Source organism: Bos mutus, chromosome 9, assembly GCF_027580195.1.
Source record: "Bos mutus isolate GX-2022 chromosome 9, NWIPB_WYAK_1.1, whole genome shotgun sequence".
In the NCBI taxonomy this organism is placed as follows: Eukaryota; Metazoa; Chordata; class Mammalia; order Artiodactyla; family Bovidae; genus Bos; species Bos mutus.
The window spans coordinates 94,738,529-94,758,006 of NC_091625.1; the positions used below are offsets into that span (position 1 = coordinate 94,738,529).

A 19,478-nucleotide genomic window follows, 5' to 3' on the forward strand; every position below is an offset into this window, starting at 1 on the left:
GTAACATCGTATCTTTAGAGTCAATGAATTACATGATCCAATGTACCAGTATCGAGTTGACACAGGAAATTTTCAGGTAAGGATTGTTGGTGAAACCTGCGGATTTTTTTTTTTAACTGCTGTTTTAAAAAATGACTCAATTTTTTAACTTAAATTGTGCCGTTGACACAAGCTGGCTAACTGGTTATTTGACAAGGGCCATAGAAAGGTGGAAAACTGGGGGAAATGTGTTTGAATAGTAGGAAAAATAAACCCTACATTGTCACTCCCCATCCTTGGTTTATGGTTGAAGCGCCAGGGCACAGAGGTTGTGCCGATTTCTAGGAACATTGTAGAATAGTTAAGGAAACATTTTGTTCACTTAGTTCTCTGAAGCAGACTGGGGCTGGCTTCGTGGGCCCGCGAGCTCTACAGCCCCAGGGCCTGGCCCTCCGGGTGATGCTGCGCTGTCTCAGTCCTGAAATTTTTCGCACTTTGGGAAGGTGGATTCCAGCGTCTTTATTTAATGCAAATGACAGCCAGCCCTGAGTGTGGCCTCCTTTCGAGGCCCGGGATATGTAGGTGCCTCATGGGCAACCCATCCTGGTGCAGCTTCCGTGGCGCCCAGGCGTGGAGGTGCCTGGGGCTGAGGGGCACCCGGACCCCCGCCGGGGAGAATGGGAGTCCTGTCCCCGGGCAGGGCGAGCCCGGGCTGAATGGGAGGTCCTGACCCCCCGGGAGAATGGGGCTGTCCCGGCAGGGCGAGCCCCGGAGCTGAATCCTGACCCCAGGTGACCCGGACCCCTGCCGGGGAGAATGGGAGTCCTGTCCCCGGGCAGGGCGAGCCCCGGAGCTGAATCCTGACCCCAGGTGACCTTCCGACATTTCCCGGTGCAGCTTTGCAGAGGGTGATCAAGTCTGTGGTTCTTTGTGGGAACTGCTGTCTGAAAGGAGAGAAGTGTAGTGAATGATGATACTGTGTCGAAAAGCGGTTGAGACAGACGTGTCAAAGGGATTGGTGCCAGCACTGATCCTTAACTGGACTCTGGCAGCAGAGTGCCCGTAGCCTCTCCGCTCCACTGCTTGTGAGTCTGAGGAGTTCTGAAGGTCGTCAGTGTGTGCCTTATGAACAGCACATCATAACCTTTGCTCTCAAAGGATATGTGACCTTGTGAGGGAGAGAAGGCGTGGGAAATAGAGACCAGTGTTGCAGTGTGCAGGGGCCCACCAGGTGCGTCCTTGTGGACCGCAGGCCCCCGTTACTGCAGGGAGGCGGTGTCTTTGTTTGTTTTGTCCTCTCTGTGTCTTTGAATTAGCCCTGGGATGCTGTCGTAGGTTTGCAGGGCGGGGTGCCCCTGGAGCTGCAGAGGAGGGGGAGGTGTCCTGGGCCAGATGGGGGAGACACTGTCCCCGAGCTGTGATGGGGCAGGGCGGACCCTTGGGGAATCTGGACGCCCCAGGAAGGCTCTCAGCTGTGTCTCCTGAGGGGCGAGGCCTCAGGGCGGCCCCTCTATGGTGGAGACACTAAGGAAGGGGGAGGAAGGAGCTGCTTTGACACCTTGTCAGAGAAGATTCTGCAGCCCTGGTGACAGATGACATTTGACACTGCTGGTTGAGTTTGTACCTTCCAGGCTACTCATCTGAAAAAGACCCTGATGCCGGCAAAGATCGAAGGCGGGAGGAAAAGGGGACGACAGAGGATGAGGTGGTTGGATGGCATCACCAACTCAAAGGACATGAGTTTGAGTAAACTCCGGGAGTCGGTGATGGACAGGGAGGCCTGGTGTGCTGCAGTCATGGGGTTGTAAAGAGTCGGACATGACTAAGCGACTGAACTGAACTGATGCTAATTTACAGTTAGGGAGTTTCTGTCTGGTACGGTCACTGCTCACTTCTCACGGGAGGACGTGGGGCAGGTCTGCCCAAGGTCACATTCCCGTCCTGCCCGAGGTCACAGGCCAGTCCTGTGCTCCGACGAGGCTTCCCCGACCTGCGGGTGAAGCCCACGGTCCTGGGCCACGGCCGCCGCTCCCTCGTCCCCCTGCATCATCTGTGCGATGGGCAGTGAGGGGATCTTCCCTCGAGTCGTCGTGAGGATTGAGAGAGAGAAGGAGGGTGAAGTGCTGGGCCGGGCTCCGGCACGGCAGGGTCACCGTGGCTCTCGTCACTTGTCCCTGCCTCAGCCCGGCAGTCAGGGAGGCCAGGGGCTCGGGAGTCCTCACAGGAAGGACAGACCGAGCAGTCTAGTCCTGTTACTAAAGGAAACCCTTGAAATCACAGGCTTCTAGAGAGATAGCTGAAGGGGCCCAGGATGGAGGCCGTGAAATCCTTTTTGTTTACAGACGAGAAAACCGAGCCCAGGCCGAAGTACAGACGAGAAAACCGAGCCCAGGCCGAAGTCACAGGCTCTGAGGAGGCAGAGGAGACCCTTTGTCTACTGACTGTGCAGGGCAGTCCTGGCTCTGAGAAGGAAGTGCCGGGGCGGGAGGAGGAGGTTGGGGGTGTCAGGTGCACAGGCGGCTTAACTCTCGCAGAGGTTCTGCAGAAGGAGGGGCACCATGCACCCAGCGCAGTGGGACCTGGCCTTCGTCAGCCAGCTTCGCTGTCACAGCTCCCGAGTGCAGACGAGTCGTCCTGCGTTCCCTGCCTCAGGGTCGCAGAACCTAGAGTCTTCTAGATGGTCTGGTTCAGTCCCCTTGGTCCTCGGAAGAAAACCGAGGTCCAGAGAAGCTGAGATCTGGGCCGGACCCACGTCGCAATCTTCCCGAGCAGGGCAGGGAGCCAGGCCCTCACCCCGGGGAGGGGCAAGCAGGAGCCACCACATTTACTGAGCACCTAGTATGTTCTGGGCCCCAGGCCCAGAGCTGCCCATGCGCCAGGGAGGCATTTGCTCGTCTGATGAGCGGGGACCGGGGTGCGCCCCTGGGTGAGCTGGCTGCCTGTGCCGCACGAGAAGAGTCCGCGTGTCCTTGTGCTGCTCGCGGCAGTGACCCTCGACTCCAGGTCCTTTTAGAAAAGCTTGGCTTTCCCGCTTATGGCGTCAGAGGGAAAGACCACCCTTGAGACCCCATGGGCGTTCAAGGGCCTGTCTTGTTTCCTGCCAGGGAATGAAGGTTTTCTTCATGGTGGTGGCCGCCGTGTACATCTTATACCTTTTGTTCTTGATCGTGCGGGCCTGCTCCGAGCTGGGTCACATGCCTTACGTAGGTGAGTGCTGGTCTTCCACCCCTGGTGCAGGGCCGCCCGCCAGGTCGGGGAGGCGGGCACCTTCGGGCTGGGGGGAACCTCGGCAGGGCTGCCGGGGTGACTGGGCCATGTGGACAGTGCCTCAGGCGAGGGCAGGAGGAGCCCAGAAGGTCAGCTGGGGCCCCGGGGGGCCATGTGTGTGGCTATTGGAGCTGCCTGGATCCTTCTGGAATCGTACCTTCCGGGTGAGGCGGCGGGGGTGGGGGTTTCCTTCTTTTTGAATCGAGGCAAGTCACCTGATCTCATAGGGTCCTGCCCCCCAGTCTGTGACAACCAAATAGTAATGGCCACGGACTCACTGGGCACCCTTCCAGACTCGGGGAGGTGGGACAGCGTGTCTTCCTGGGCATCAGGTACTAACTGTGGAGTCCAGATGGGAGGGGGTTTTGTTCGGAGAGTTTGGCTTTCTTTTTGTCTTTAAGATCTCTGGGATGAGTGGATTTTAATTCCAGTGTGGTGATTTAAGAAGCGTGTGTGTATTTCTCTTTCAGATCTCAGGTTAAAATTCTTGACTGCGTTGACTTTTGTCGTGCTCGTCATCAGGTAAGAAGGAGACTATTGCTTGAAAGAAGCAAATGTGAGTTTTTGTTCTACGGTCCCGAGTATCTTTTGTCCCCTTCTATGGGGTTAGTTTTAGGGTGCTCCTCGCCAGGTGTCCGCAGGGTCAGAGGCCCCTCCCCTGCCAGGCAGGGCCCCGGGGAGACAGGACTGTGGAAGCAGCGGGCGCAGGAGAACACGGGTCAGAGGATTAGAAGGTCAGAGGATTAGGTGCTGTGCTCGGACGGGTCTGTGAGCAGGAGTTGTTTTTGTTTGCGTCCCTCCAGTCGGGGTCCCTGAACCTCACCTGAGGGGGGCGCGGAAGGCCGTGTCTTTGAATGAATCCCAGGTCCTTGCTCCCCAGATCGAAACCCTGAGAGAAGCGTAGTGTCTGCATTCCGCTCTCGGTTGTCGGTTGTGCGAGCGGCAGAGACGTGGGCGTCAGCCCCTTCCCCTGGTGGGGCCCCTTCAGGGCTCCCCGGGGCCGGCTCCCCACCGCTGCTCTGGGGTCCCAGCCGTGTGGGGTGGGGGATCCTGGAGGCGTCCGGGTTCTTTCGCCGCCCTCACCAAGCCATGTGAACTCAGCCCGCATTTCAAAACGAGCTGGGTTGTATTCTGCCTCTGCATTCACCTGAAGGTAGAGATGCGTGTGTGGCTGTCACTCGTCTCTCCTCAGCCCTCGGTGCGGCCTCACACCCAGCTCACCTCCTCCTGCACAAACTCCCCCCCACCCCCGCACATTGTCGCCCTCCAGTTGCCCCTGCCCACTGCGTGGGAGCCACGTCTCCTTGGACCGACTCCCTGAAGCTCCTAGGCTTTGTGATCTTTCTTCATCTGACTTTCAAGGGGATCGGCCCGTTGGTGCAGAGGTTTATGGAGCGCCTGCCCTGGTGAACAGGCGGGCAGGCTCCTTCCTCCCTGTTGCAGTGTTTATATTCCAGTGGAGGAAGGCGGTGATTTTAAAAAAACAATGAATAAAGAGCGGAAGTGCCGTAATGAAAACAGAGGTGTGATGACAGCTGGGGGCTTGTGGCTGCTTTAGCAGGGTGGGTGGGGGATCTGTGGCCTGAAGTTGGGCCCTGAAGCTCGGCTCGGGGACAGCAGTGTGTGGGGTGGAGGATGGGAGGGCAAGGGTGGCCAGGAAGTCAGGTTGAGCCCGGTTCCGTTCTCCGTGATGGGGGGTCTTCGCAGGGCGTTCGGCCGGGAGGGAAGAGACCTGGTTTACATTGTATTCAGCAGTCGGTCTGGCCAGAGCGGAGGTTGGACCTCAGGGAGGGGAGGTGGGCTCTGGGTACCAGGACCCTGCGGTCACACGTGTCAGCAGAGAGGCCGTGTGCGCATGTGTGCACGTGCGTGTGTGTGCACACGCAAGTCTCCGTGCAGAAATAATCGTGACTAGAGTAAGCGAAAGTAGCAAGTTTATTGACATATGAAGCTAGTGCCGTTTCTTGGTACGTTTTTACATATTGTTCCTCCCTCCCTCCCTTTTTTTTCAGCATCGTCATCCTTTATTTAAGGTTCGGAGCACAAGTGTTACAGGACAATTTCGTAGCTGAACTGTCGACTCACTACCAGAATTATATCCTTTTCTGGGAAGATGTCAGGCACACAGCCTAGTGGAGTGGGTAGCATTTCAGGCCTCTGAGCGTCCAGAAGAGGCAAGAGTCCAGCATACCCTGGGGGCTCCACGCCTGTCCCCCCGAGTGAGAGGCCCCAAGGCTGCTGCGGGGCTCAGCCGTCCCCAGGGGTCGCTCACCAGATGGGTCAAGCCCGGGGACCCCAGCACCTGCCACGGCTGTCCCCTTGTGGGGTGGGGACTGGAGTGGGGCAAGTCACCATCGGAGCCTCCCTTGGGTCAGGCCGGGGCTGCCCGCCTCCCCCTGCCGAGCACTGACTCGGGAGTCTTCTCTCCCAGAGGGCATCCCTTAGCATCTCCCAGGTGTGTCCAGCTGTGGGGGACACCGGTGTCTCAGGGCAGGGCTCCTGTGATCCCGGAGGCCCCGTTGCTCGGCAGTAACCACCCCCCTTTCAGATGCATGACCAGGTCAGCTGTGCGCTCCCCTCTCTGCTCTCAGTGGTGGCATCCATCAGGGGACACTTTGGGGTTCACCCTGGATGTCTTGGGTTCTTTCTGTGGGGCCTCTTATTTACATCCTTGGAGTCAATGCATGATTGTTCACAATTCGGTAACTGAGTTTCACACTAAGCTTTTATCAGATTCTCTAAAGGGTCTGTAATTCAGAAAAGTCTAAGAAGGACCAGTTTGAGAGTCTTGTTTCCAGGTCTTCATTTCACCGTTGACTCACCCATACCTGTGTGGCCTTCCCACCCTTTGTGTGTGACTTGATGGCAGCAGGTCCTGCCGTGGATAGGAGAGGGCACAGCTCACCTGGGGATTCCAGGTGCCCCGGGAAGGTTACTGTGCCCTCTGGCTGGACCTGCCCTGTGGCACCCTGACGTCTGGGCATGGACCCCCAAGGGCCTAGCTGGTTGGGGGCGGGGCTGGCTAACAGCAAGGAGACGTGTCCGGGCCTGCTGCTTCCCTTGACCGCTGTCACCAGCTGAATTCCTGTCTTTCTACGGCTTGTTGAACTTTTACCTCTACACTTTGGCCTTTGTGTACTCGCCCTCGAAGAACGCCCTGTATGGTAAGCTGCCCCCTGACTCCCTGCCCACCTCCCCTTGGCAGGGGCGCCGTGACTGCAGAACCTGCTCTGGAGCAGGGAGACCAGGTGGGCACTCACAGTGAGCCCCAAGCTACAGGTGGAGCCCAGCAAGTTCTGTGTCATCACAGCCCCTCATGCAAGAACCGAGCATGTCGGTGGGCCCTGACACGAGCATCATGACACTCCCCCCGCCCGGTGCCCTGAAATGATCTGTGGAACACGAGTGCCCTGACCATCAAAAGAAAGCCCTATGTACCCCCAGCCCACCTCCCCAAGGACCAAACCAAAAAGCAAACCCAGCAGCCCTCCCGCCCGGGATGAGAAGGGGGCAAGCTCTCTGGAACCCAGGCAGCACTTGGCGCACCCCGGCTACAGGCTGTCCGTGGAGGAGTTCCCAGTACGTGCCCAAGGCCCTGGCGGCATTTGGTACTCCCATCCGCGGTGACAGATCCGGACCAGGGGTAGCTCAGGCCCCAGGTAGGAGGGTGGCCTGGCTCTCGTGAGGACCTGGGAGGATTCCAGGGTGTGGGGCAGCTGGCTCGCAGTCTCCTCCAGGGGGCTCAGTCCCCCCAGGCTCCCACCAAGCCTCCCCACACTGTCCTGGCCTGTAGGTGAGCACATCCCCCGCCAGGACTCGGAACCACCTGTCCGGCTGACACCGGCCGTAACCGGTGGAGGCGAGGACAGAAATCCAGCTCTGTCCGACCCTCATCCTTTTCCCAGGACAGCGCCCAGCCTCTCCGGGCTAATGACACAACAATGCTTGTTGGTTTTCAGAGTCGCAGCTGAAGGACAACCCTGCCTTCTCCATGCTCAACGACTCGGATGACGACGTGATCTACGGGTACGTTAAGTCCCATCTCTGCTAAAGGCTGTCTGTCCCGCGGGAAGCCCTCAGCCTGCCTCTGTGCGTTCACCAAGGAGGCTGGCGAGCCATCTGAGGAGCTGTTCACAGTATCGGCCCTTTTGATCCACCCAGGCGTGTCTCCGACCCCTGGTTCAGGAGGGGCCGCGTGCCTTCCTGCTGGGCATCTGCGCACGTGGTTCTGGGCTGCAGGCCCTGGCGGTGGAGGGGCTGGAGGAGGGGGAGGCAGCGAGAGGAATGGGGCGAGCCAGCAGGGGCCGGGCTCTCAGGATGGCGCCGCGGCGTGGAGAGAAGTCCACACTGTCGGAGCCCGGGGTGTCAGAGGTCTCTTCCGTGACAGGAGTGACTATGAAGAGATGCCCCTGCAGAACGGCCAGGCCATCCGGGCCCAGTACAAGGAGGGCTCCGAGAGCGACTGAGGCCCGGCCGCTGGCCCCGGCGAGCGCGCCCCGGCCTGCCTTCCCCGGACCCGGACCAGTCTGACGTGCAGAGACGCCCTGGTCCTCATTCGTTTACACATGTTTGAAAGGAAAACCAAAACTGAGGGCTAATTTAAATGTTGGGCCTAAATTTACCGTCACACTGATGGCGTTTATTTGGGAAGAGAGGCCCTGACAAAAAGTTTTAGCCAAATCATTTTTTCAGATTCCAGATGAGAGACAAGCTGTTTTCAATGGTAAGAAAGAAATCATTCCTGTTCTTAGTAGAGAGAATTACATGCTTAAAAAAAAAAGTTTGCTGATTTTGAGTTCCCGGAAAGCCTTTGTGAGTGTGGCCCGCAGCGTGGTGGCGCTCCCTTCTCGCTCCCTTTCTCCCCTGCCCCGTGGCACCAGCTGTCGACCCTTCACAGGGAAGCCCATTTCTGAGGCTGCCCCACGAGGGCGGTCCTTCCCCGCTGAGCGGCCGGGGCTCCGGATGACCACGCATCTCCACTTCGGGTCACCGGGGTCGGTTGCTATGAGACGTCTACGCAAGGGCTGTTGAGGGGGAGAGGGAGGCTGGGTGGGCAGGTTCGAGGTGAAGACCGCCACCAAAGCAGAGCCAGGGTCTCAGGAGTTCTGAGGAGGGTTCGACAGGGTTCCTTAAGGATTGACAGGTCGTCAGCTCCAGTTGACAGGGAAGGGTCTCACTGTCACGAGTCTTCTAGAGGTCTGTGAGCCTTATGTCATGAATATGGATGAGGCCCCTGTGGTTGGGGTGGGGAGGAGGGTACCCATGAAATTCCATTGAGCAGTAGTAGCTCTGTTAAGGACGATACTCCTGTAGAGCTTTTTTTTTTTTTTTTCAATAAAAGCTAAACAAGTGACTGATAACAATACTACAGATTCGTTATTGCCAAAAAGCTCTTCAGCTTCACATTTGGAAACTAGGTGCAAGAAGGTAACACATTTTTAGATGGTTTATGGAAGAACATCTTTGGGGAGAAGGTAATTTGTGGGGAATCATTCCTGCCTCGTGAGCTTCACACGGTCGTCAGGTAAACGGGTGAATTGCTCTGCGTAAGTGCCGTCTGGAGCTGCTGAATCCAGGAGAAGGCCCTGGAGACCCCAGCTCCTTTCTATCAAGGCCAAGTGTGGGAGGTGGAGCTGTCTCCTTTGCCTTTCCTCTGGCATGCACACTCGTCTCTTGAACGGTTCACCTGTGAGCACTGCAGACATCCTGATGCGTGCCATCTGGGCAAACACAACAGGTAGGGACGTGATTGTTCCACCCTGCAAACAGCGCCTCCACTTTCTCCATCTATGCATTGACTCTCCAGCTACCACGCAGAGCTCAAAGGCATAGTCCTCTTCAGGTAGTGCCGGGCCTTAGAGAGCTTCCTGAAAGACTATTTATTATGACTTTGTACTTTTCTTCTTAATTTAACATACCTTTAATATGGATTCCATTTATATTTGTTTTTAAAACCCTGTAAATAAGAAAGTTTGAATTCAAACAGTTGTGTTGTTGCAAGGGTAATTCAAGTTTACTGGTTTTTACATCTGCAATGATGTGATTCCTTTTTTTTGATTCTGTATATTCAGAGGTATTGAAAAAATTTTCTGTTACCAAACTTACTTCTATTAAGACTCATATAAGTAATTTTATGTAAACTGATGAAAAGTTACTTGTGCTGATTAATGTATTCTAGTATGTTACAGTTTACAAGTTTTAATTGTTGTAACTGTCCATAATTTGGAACGCTTTTACCAGTAATTGTAAAGTATCTGAGGCATTTAGCTGTACACATTTAGGCATTTTTACAACTTATTCTTGTCCTGTAGTGTAACTGTTAACTGATGATTGATCTTCGTACGTTGATTCTTGATAGCATCAGGTCAGTGAAATGAAAAATAAGGGAGTATTTATTAACTTTCTGTAACTAGATTGGAAACAAGGAAGTTATGAAAGAAAGTAGGGGGAAATGGTTCTTTATTAAATCATGCATTTTCAATTTATCTTCTCTGGTGTATCATGTATGTCAACATATTACATCTTCCATGTAAAAATGTGCTTAAAGTATATAGCATTTAGCATGTGCCATAGGTACTAGGTTATAACACTAAAGTCTGCCAGCAACCTTAGATGGTAGCAGGAAAATTATTATTTTTTTGGTCTTGGAGGGTTATCAGAGTTCTGTAAACTAAAATTAAAAATCCAAAGGGCTGACTTTAGTTCTTCCATGGTAACGGCGTGAATAACATCATCTTGGGGATAATTTTTTATACTGGTCTAGTCTGGGGAACCTGGAAGATGACCACAGACCTTTCAGTTTCCCTAGAGAGCTTCATTATCCATGAGGATAAAGGTCCGCTTGATTTATTATTAAATCATTAAAGCAGCGCAGTGATGCAGTTTTCTCTCTTAAGCCCCATTTGAAAGGCTAAAGAAGGGGATATATAAAATATATTCAAGGTTTGTAAGATTGTTCCTGTACATAATTACAGATTGCAGTAAAAGTTCAGATTCAGTATGTAAAGCCAGCTTGCTAAATGGGCAGGTTACAGGACAAATGTCACCAGCCTCAAGTACTCTGTGAACTGTTTACTCAAGGTAAAGTTACTGTTCAGTATGTTACGTACGACGTGGTCAGTACCTTATTTCCTGGAATCCTCTTCACAGGGAAGAACACCGAAGCTTAGAGAAGGGGTGAGGAAAAGGGACATCTCGTTGAGGACTGGATGTAGGACACAAGAATGTAACGCCAGACTATGAAACACAGAAGGATTTTCTGCTACTGGAAACTGCCTTTTTACAAAAGGATTGTAAATGTTTGTAAAATAAAACAACTCTAAATCTTAGGCTCAATGGGAAAGCTAGAGCTGAATATTAGACCCTGGAAGTGCTTCAGCGAGCACACTACCCTGGGTCACAGAATGATCACTGTAATCAGAAGTCAATAAACGTTTATTTACGGCAGATTCACACTGTGGGAGTGGCTTCATTGAGACTGCGTTTCTCTACTCTGGTTTTTCTTCAAATCGTGTGAATCTTTAGCTTTTTACTACCATTCTGGTGGATGTTACTACACTGTTAATATTTGATCCTGTTTATGTACAGTGGCTTCCTCTTTGCATGTGGCGTTAAGGTGACCATTTAGGCACTTTAGGGACGAGAGCAGGGCTTTTTCCAGTTCAGCAGGTGATGCAGAAGTGTGTCTATTGTTGTGTAAACATGGCCCTGGATGAGCCCTGAAGGCGAGGTAAGACCAGGGTTTGGGCCCCACCTCACTTAACTTGGATATAACTTTAAATCAGATAACCTCCCAACACCTTTTCTGACTCCTTAATGGGCTAATTATTGTGGACACAAAATGAGCCACTGTGAAAACAGTGCGTAAGCAGTAAAGTACTAAAACACGTTTGTTGTGATTGCTACTGAAAAACTGATGAGTAGAAGCTGCTGTGTTACGGGTCGGGTTTGGGCCGAGAGTGCCCTTTGGCTAAAAGAATGTCCAGCTTGCCCACTTCCTGCCCCTGAAGCTCCAGAAGAGAAAGGACTTGAGAGTGAAGAGTGACTGATGCTCAGGGCAGAAATCCAGCCAGGACACAGCAGAGCAGTCAAGAGCCCCCAGCCCCCGGGTGGTCACCGTACTGGAGAGAACCAAAGCAGAACTGCAACCTTTCCTGCTTTTTTACAGTTTTACAAATTCTAGCCAGTAACTAAATATGGTGAATTTACCTGTGATACTATTTAGACAATGAAGAAAACACACACTTTAAATCGGAATAATTTATTATTCTAACAAAAAGTACAAAGTATGGAAAATTAGTGTATTTGATTCGTTTCAGAGAGTAGAGAAAGTTTCACACTAGCAGATTTCGGCTTTTAGCACCTTTGAGAAGAAACATTCAGAGTTAAGACAAGCGGCAGGACAGGCTCCTGCCTACCTGCGGTGACAACGCCTCTGACTTGGTGTGCAGGTCACAGAGAGCAGTGTGGTTATTTGTTTTTTTCTCTACATGTTGAGAGTGCCACAAAAACACACTTTGGATGAGAAAGGAGATCGCTGAATAGCCGGCTGGTGGTTAGAAGATGGGAGAGAAGGGATGTGGTGGAAGGAGAGAGGTCGGGCGGGGCGGCTGTCAGATGGACAGGCCGAAGGCGCTGACGATGCAGTACATGGTCTTGTTCTCCCATCGCACGGTGCAGCTCCCTGCGGGGGGAAGGAGGCGTGTTGCCCTGAAAACCGGAAGAGCCGGGCCTTCCGAGTTCTCAGGATCAGGCCAAACGCTCAGTACTCAACTCTCTGTAGCCAACAAAGAAGGTTGGCCCGTCTCTCTTCTATAAAACGTTTTAAAAGGTGACTAATAAATAATGCATTCAAAGACATGAAACAACCAACACACATTTCCTAAAACATGAATCTGAATAGTCTAGATCTCAGCAGGGTCCCTCAGGGACGTGCCGGGGACAAGCCTTCCTGGGGAAGGAAAACCTACCATCGGTGGAGCTGTCCCAGAAGCACGAGCTTGCCGTGTGCAGGCCCGCTCCATTCTTCTGCATGATCACACAGGTCACTAAAGAAAAACAAACTTTTATTAGAGGAATCTACTTGGCAACACATTCCTCTCTGTCCTCATATGTGTATTAGATCACATGGCTGACGTTCAAAATGAAAATGATTGTAGGGGTAGAGCGCCTGGTCCTAGGAAGCTGACACCTCACCACGTGCTTACTCTAAAAGCAGCGGATCTGAAATGCTGTGACGTCCTGGGACGTGGTCCGCAGTCATTCCCACAGCCACGCAGCCCAGGTGGGTGTGCACAGGCCGGTGACATGCTCCTCCGGGAACTGCCTCTGCTGTCTCCTCTCACAGACTCCCTCTCAGCGGTACTTAAAGAACCACCACCACCACCCACCAGAAGTAAAGGTGCCTTACCGATGTACTTAAATGGCTTCCCCAGCTTGGTGAGTTGGCTTAAGGTCTGCTCCACTACGTTTGTGGTCCACTGATTGACTTTGCTGTGCTGATAGGCGTTGCCACCGATGGCGCTTTCTATGGCCTGGAAGACAGAGCACAGCCGGTCAGTGTTGGCACAGCACCCCTTCGGGCCACTCCTGAGGCCAGCACAGTGAGCACTGCGCCCTACCAACTGCCGAGTTACACTTTGCATAAAGTGAAAGCAAGCCTGTTGGGAACCCTGAGGACTCCTTTGCAGACATACCTTTTAGCAGTATTACATTCCATTTGAATGCTTTATCTTTCACTTTGATTATCATGTTTAAAGTTTTGGCTGCACTGGGTCTTAGTTGCAGCACTTGGGATCTTTGTTGCAGTGTGTGGGTCTAGTTACTCCATGGCACACGGGATCTTAGTTCCTCAACCAGGGATCGAACCCGTGTCCCTGGCATTGGAAGGCAGGTTCTTAATCACTGGGCTATCAAGAGGTCCCTTTATTCATTTTAACATTTTTATTTATTTATCTTTGGCTGTACTGCATCTTCGCTGCTGCAAGGGCTTTTTCTCTAGTTGGGATGAGAGGGGGTACTCTCTAGTTTCAGTGCTTGGACTTTTCATTGCTTCTTTTCTTGTGGCATGTGGGCTCAGTTGTTGTGGCTCCCGGGCGCTAGAGCAAAGGCTCAACAGCTGTGGCACCCGGGCACGGCTGCTCCTTGGCATATGGGATCGTCCCAGATCAGGGATCGAACCCATCTCCTGAACTTGCAGGCAGACTCTATCACTGAGCCATTAGGAAAGCCCTCTTTATTCATTTTTTAAAATACATAATTATATAGCATCTGTCAAATTTTTTAAACATTTTGACTGAATTTAATGTTTGCTGTTGTGATTAATTATCTAGAGATAAGCAATGCATTTTCTTCCCACTGAGGCTAGAAAATACTCCCCTTTGCCCATTGCTTTTTTTTTTTTTTTTCCATTGCTTTCTTAAAAGTACAGTAGATAGAGGAATCTTTGTGGGTTGTATAATCAACAATGTACAAACCTATCCAGATAATCATGTATTTACAAATACTTTCTTTATTCAGCATTTTCTGGTAATGTCATCACAGAAGTATGTTTTTCAGAAAACTAAAGAACTGCTCTATTTCAAAACCTTATTTAAGTTTGTGACACATTTTTTATTATGAAACTGCTTATCTTCTCTTCTCTGCTGTATTCTGGGACAGTTCACGCTGTGTGCTTCAGGGGTTATTCAGGAATACACATGATCCCTGGCCTCACCTCTTGGTGAAGTTGGTAGTGAGGATATTCCTATTCTATGATTTTCTGGGCCTTTTATGTTTATGCCTGTCCTGGTTTCAGGGGACAAAGGTATTAATAGGTCTGGGCTCAGCTTTGTCAAATGGGGCTTCCCAGATGGCTCGGTGGTAAAGAATCCACTTGCCAATGCAGGAGGTACAGGAGACTTAGGTTCAACCTCTGGGTCAGAAAGATCCCCTGGAGGAGGAAATATTGACCCAATCCAGTATTCTTGCTGGGATAATCCCATGGACAGAGGAGCCTGGCAGGCTAGTCCGTGGGGTCACAATGAGTTGGACACGGCTGAGCGAGCAGCTCTGTCAAAGTGGGGGCTGTGCTCAAGCTAAACCACTAACTCCGGCCGTTCTCTCCACATTCACTTTGGAATTCACTGCTTTTCAGGGAGGGAGGAAAACCTTCCTCTAATTTTGGACCCATCCAAGTTTACTACTATGCAGTACTTAATAATAGCTTGAGTACAGAATTAACCTACTGCCCAGGGGCAGAAAAAGCTGCTCAAGTGAGTGATCGGGTGGTCAACGTGAAAGGAACACCAACCGCAATGTTACTTGTGCCTCCAGGGAGACTGGGAAGCTCTGGCTGCAGTAGTATCAAACTTGCTGCCTGGCAACCAAGTCAAAGACTGTGCAGAAAACAAGTGAGACCCAAGGAGACTTCCTAACAAACCAACTCCCCTTCTCACAGCTCTAGTGAAATTCACCCATCTTCCTGCTCCCCACTGTGTTCCTAAGAAACACTGTATTTTGAACAACAATGAAAAGCAGAGTGTTATAGATCCTGCAAAGCAACTAGAAAATGATGCCTCGTGTGCAATACTGTATATGGCAGAACAAGATCACTTCGCTTTTTTTTTTTAATCATTTTGCTTTTTGATGATGTTCATAAAAATAGGTTGTAGTTCTTTAATCACTCTGGCATTTGTCAATAACTTGCATTAACAACAGTTTGCATTAAAGTCAACTCTAAATCATATAGAAAACTTCAAATGGTATTGTCCAACTGAGATCATCTAATGACCGTCTTTGAGCCCCCAGCTTCACTATGCGCTGTTTCTGGCCTCATTCCTGCCCCAGGCGCTCTCCCCAGCGCCCCGCACTAGTCCAGACACCCCCACCTCCCTACAAGTCCCTCAGACACACCAGGACGTTCCTTACCACAGGGCCCTTGCACTTGTTCAGTCTGGAATATCTGTTCCCCTCTTTTCGCTAAGTTAACCCTACTCCTGGGGCTGCCCCAGTAGCTCAGCTGGTAAAGAATCCGCCTGCAATGCAGGAGACCCTGGTTTGATTCCTGGGTCGGGAAGATCCCCTAGAGAAGGGATAGGCTACCTCCTCCAGTATTCTTGGGCTTCCCTGGTAGCTCAGTCGGTAAAGAATCCTCCTGCAGTTTGAAAGATCTGGGTTCGATCCCTGGATTAGGAAGATCCCCTGGAGGAGGGCGTGGCAATCCACTCCAGTATTCTTGCCTGGAGAATCCCCATGGACAGAAAAGCCTGGCGGGCTACAGTCCGTGGGGTCACAAAGAGTCAGACACAACTGAGCAACTAAGCACAACACAGCACAGGAACCCTACTCTTCTATTTTCTCCAGATCCCAGCTCTGAGCTCACTAGATGGGTAATCCCTCACAGTACCACACGAGGAACGCAGTGTGATTATCCGATAAATGCCCTCCCCTCCCCAATTTTGTAAACTCTCTGGGCGTCAGTCCCCTGCATGCACCCTTGACATGTATTTTTGAATGAATGAGCAAATAGCCTTTTTGACTCCCATTCTTATCATCTAAAGGGGGTACCATGGTCAATAAAGTGGATGGTTTAGGAATGTTAAAAAAAAAAAAAAGAGCCCCAAGTGCAGCACCAGGTCTTGAGTGACTAGAAGTTGTTCAATTTTTTAATATTCACTCTTCATTAAACATTAGAAATGTTTATTTGTATATCATGAGTCTTTTATGCTAAAAGATTATAGAACCAAGCTTTAGTGACAATAATGATGCCAGTATATAAAATTTCCTGTCTCAAAATATATAATTTACATAATATGGGAGTAATTCTTATCTAGATATTCATTGAAGTAACAACTGTTATTTGAAATGCCAAAACACACAGGCTCAGCTGAAACAATTCCAAGATAGTATTTAAAACACATTATTTTCACTCATATAAGCCATTAATCAAACATTCAAAAAGGAAGCATTTCTCCTCTTACCTCTTTTACGATGTTGCTCACTTCATCAACAACAAAAGCAGTCTGTAAGGGAAAAAAAGTATTTAAGCCCAATTGATTTAAAAGATCCTTTCCCACTGCACTGATTAATGCAAATTTAGGTAATGAATATAATTCAGAAATGAAGACCTTAAAAATAATCTAACCAGGCTGTTCATTTTACTGAGAAAAATATTAAGTAGCTCTGAGGACCACAGAGCTAGTGAGAGGCAGGAGACTTAGAGTACATGTATACGGTTTCAAGGTTTTTTGGTTTTTCTTTCTAATCATGCCATGACCCATAAGACTAAGACTTAAGATCACTTTAGATCTCAACCTGTCCATCCATTTCAGCCGGCTGTGAGGATCATTAACAAATATGGATGTTCAATGAGTTACTCGACTTTTGTATGAATTAACTCTTTTCCTAATGTAAACTAATCAGGAGGTTTGAAACATAAGACGTTTTGGATTTTGAAACCACTCTTAGTGGTAAAATTTACAATGACTTTCCTATTTCCGGTTAATATTTTCTTTCTCAACTCTGTCTGGCTTCAGGACTATAGTCAGCTGAAGGCACGGCGGTTCTCAGCCAGCATGTCAAGATGACCTGGGAGACAGGCTGCCAGCAGTCGTCTAGTGCCAGGAGCTTTAGTGGTTTTCTTTCTTTTTACATGCGGTGCATCTGAATGGGTACAAGGTTCCCAGAGTCCAGGAACCTCATTTCCTGAGCTCTATAAGCGATTTCCAGGGGGCAGCCCCGGCCCTCAGCCCCAATGCATCCTGGTGGGACAAAGGCAGAGAGGTGGGCAAGGAGCGTTCTTCCCCGCTGGGCTGCTGACCACTGAAGCCCAGTTCCAGCAATGCCCCTTCCTCCCCAGGAGAGTCAGGAGCTGACTGCCTGAAGCCCCTCACCCACTGTACTCAGAAGTCATGCTTGGAGACAAAGCCAGCTCACCAAGTTAACGAAAATCTGTAGTATCTTAAATTACTTCTCCAAGTTTAAAAGATCCTTCCAAGAGGCCTCAGTGGTTCTAAACCATACAGAAAGTCCCTGTGTAAGTTTCCATGTGGTTAAAATATGAGAAAGGGTGAGAGGCATTTCAGTGGACTTTTAGTGGAAAGTACAGCAGCTGTACAGAATCCACTGGGCAGTTTCAGCTTCTGCAGGAAAGATGAACGGAGAAGAGTTACAAAGATGCAGGTGTCTACATGAAGTTAGCAGACGTGGGGGTCAGTAGGGCTGTTACTGACCTACTGGCTCTGTAGGTCAGGAAACAAGGAAGGCAGGCCTACTAGAGAGAAGACAGTCATGGTCTCAGCCTCCAGGGCTTTATCTTATGTAAAACACACACCATTCTGTTCAGCCCCTTCATTTCTCAGATATGCAGTTGAGTTCTGGAATAAGGAAGTCACTGAGCCACCTCCTTGGTGAGGGCCAGAATGAGAAGGCAGAGTATTAAAAACTCCGGTTTGAAGGACTTCCTCTATATTTACTTTTTCAAAGTTACTCAATAATTCCTGTAATACAAGCCATTCTCCAATGACTGCACAGTTGACAGGGAAAAGCTTTTCCGTGGCTACCCGCTCCTGAACTGTGGCTTCTCCCTAAACATTCCCTAGGTTGCTACCACCCTTCGGACACTGATGGTGACACTACCATAGAAGGTCGTGCTGGTTAGGAAGGCTGCATAATACACAGGGCTCCATTGTTTCTACTTCATTATTTGTACTTCAACCAGAACTATTTAGCGAGAAGAAAAGGGGCAACCATTCTGTGAGAGCAGCAGCCGTCAGCTATCATTCCCTGAATGCTCCTCAGCTGGAAGGAAAGCCAGGACATAGCACACGTTAACAACGAATACCTTCTGCCTGGCAAATAACTGTATGCTTTACCCGACTTCTTCAATGGGGCAATGACCTCCCGCCCCACCACCCCACCACCCCACCACCCCACCACCCCACCAAAATCGTAGCTATCGGACTGTCTTGTCAAATGAAACGTGAGCGACGGTGGCGTGCGCACCGTGGTGGGCGTGCGCACAGCGTGGAGAGCAGGAGAGGAACCCAAGACAAAAAGGCAGGTTCTCCTCGCGGGCGCGTCTGCCTGCTGCCCGTGGCCAGAGCAGCAAGTCCATGACTGGGGGCCCCTTGGGGAGCTGTAACTGGGGGTGCGGGTCAGGTGTGCATGTCACTCTGGAGACTCCCAAACATCAGCCGGCAGACGCACACGCGGCCTTCAGCCTCCTCCATCCGCCTGGGCAGGGGTCTGCGCTCGGAGTAAAGGGCGCGAGTGACGGCCGGGGTCGGGGGATGCAGGGGACCGCGGGACGCAGGGGGTCCGGGGACGCAGGGGGTCGGGGGCGCGGAGGGCCGGGGCGCGGGGGGCCGGGGGCGCGGCAGAGGAGATCCCCGGGGGATGTTGCACCGCCGGAGGAAGGCGTCCGGGCGTGCGGAGCCCACTCCCGGAGGAACCACGGGAGCCGCGCCCCCTCCGCGCCCCCGGCCCCCAGGGCAGGGCGAAGACGCCCGGAGTCCGCGAAGCGCTCGGCGGGGCGCCGGGAACGGCCACCGCCCAGGCCCAGAGGCAGCCCGGGTGCCCGCACACGGCCCTGGCTGCTGCCGCCCGCCCGCCCGCACCCCGCATCCACGGCCGCCGCCCGTCCTGTAGCCCACCGGGCGTTACCTCCTCGGCGGCCTGGTAGTCTTCCATCTTGCCGCCCGCGCGTCGCCGCCGCCTCCCCAAGTGGAGCGCACTGCGCAGGCGCGCTCAGACCCCGCCCCCGCGCTCAGACCGCGCCCCCTCGCTTGCACCCCGCCTCGTCTAGGGCACCGCCCTTTCCCTCGGGCCTGTGCGCCTCGGGGTACCTGCAGTGCCCGCGGGATGGGGCCCGCCCCTCCTCCCGCCGTCAGGGAGCCGCGCGTCTCCTCCGGGACACCTTCCCTCCACCAGGGTGTCCCGGCAGCTCCCTGGACAGTTCAGTTCAATCGCTCAGTCGTGTCCGACTCTACGACCCCATGGACTGCAGCACACCAGGCTTCCCTGTCCATCACCAACTCAGTGGAGTTTACTCAAACTCATGCCCATTGAGTCGGTGATGCCATCCAACCATCTCATCCTCTGTGGTCCCCTTCTCCTCCCGCCTTCAGTCTTTCCCAGCATCAGGATCTTTTCCAATGAGTCAGTTCTTCGCATCAGGTGGCCAAACGATTGGAGGTTCGGCTTCAGCATCCGCCCTTCCAATGAATATTCAGAAGTGATTTCCTTTGGGACTG

The 19,478-nt window shown here is 51.9% G+C and overlaps 2 protein-coding genes across 3 annotated transcripts in view; one reads left to right on the top strand and one right to left on the bottom strand.

The window, feature by feature from the left end:
• TMEM181 (transmembrane protein 181) overlaps window positions 1-8,586 on the top strand; it is a 61,079-nt gene extending 52,493 nt beyond the window's left edge. For both annotated transcript variants that reach the window (XM_070376963.1, XM_070376964.1), the window contains exons 11-17: window positions 19-76; window positions 3,084-3,186; window positions 3,717-3,768; window positions 5,259-5,341; window positions 6,321-6,410; window positions 7,206-7,272; window positions 7,634-8,586. In XM_070376963.1, the coding sequence (XP_070233064.1) occupies window positions 19-76; window positions 3,084-3,186; window positions 3,717-3,768; window positions 5,259-5,341; window positions 6,321-6,410; window positions 7,206-7,272; window positions 7,634-7,712 (532 nt within the window). In that variant the 3' untranslated portion in view covers window positions 7,713-8,586. The remainder of the gene's footprint in view (window positions 1-18; window positions 77-3,083; window positions 3,187-3,716; window positions 3,769-5,258; window positions 5,342-6,320; window positions 6,411-7,205; window positions 7,273-7,633) is intronic.
• A 2,904-nt stretch (window positions 8,587-11,490) lies between these two features.
• Window positions 11,491-18,984, bottom strand: DYNLT1 (dynein light chain Tctex-type 1). Its single transcript, XM_070376965.1, has 5 exons — window positions 18,889-18,984; window positions 16,206-16,247; window positions 12,656-12,779; window positions 12,216-12,293; window positions 11,491-11,929 (listed from the first exon to the last, which is right to left on the bottom strand). The coding sequence occupies exons 1-5, from the start codon at window positions 18,913-18,915 to the stop codon at window positions 11,859-11,861; spliced, it is 342 nt and encodes a 113-aa protein (XP_070233066.1). The 5' UTR covers window positions 18,916-18,984; the 3' UTR covers window positions 11,491-11,858.
• Between the last annotated feature and the right edge of the window lie 494 nt (window positions 18,985-19,478).

What these genes read in the sequence shown, in the direction of transcription:
- DYNLT1 (XM_070376965.1), bottom strand. Translation starts at nt 18,915, where the DNA reads ATGGAAGACTACCAGGCCGCCGAGGAG. An exon ending in TGAGCAACATCGTAAAAGAG is followed by an intron (nt 12,780 to 16,205) that starts GTAAGAGGAGAA and finishes TCTGTCTTCCAG; the next exon opens with GCCATAGAAAGCGCCATCGG. An exon ending in CTGGGACAGCTCCACCGATG is followed by an intron (nt 11,930 to 12,215) that starts GTAGGTTTTCCT and finishes TTCCCCCCGCAG; the next exon opens with GGAGCTGCACCGTGCGATGG.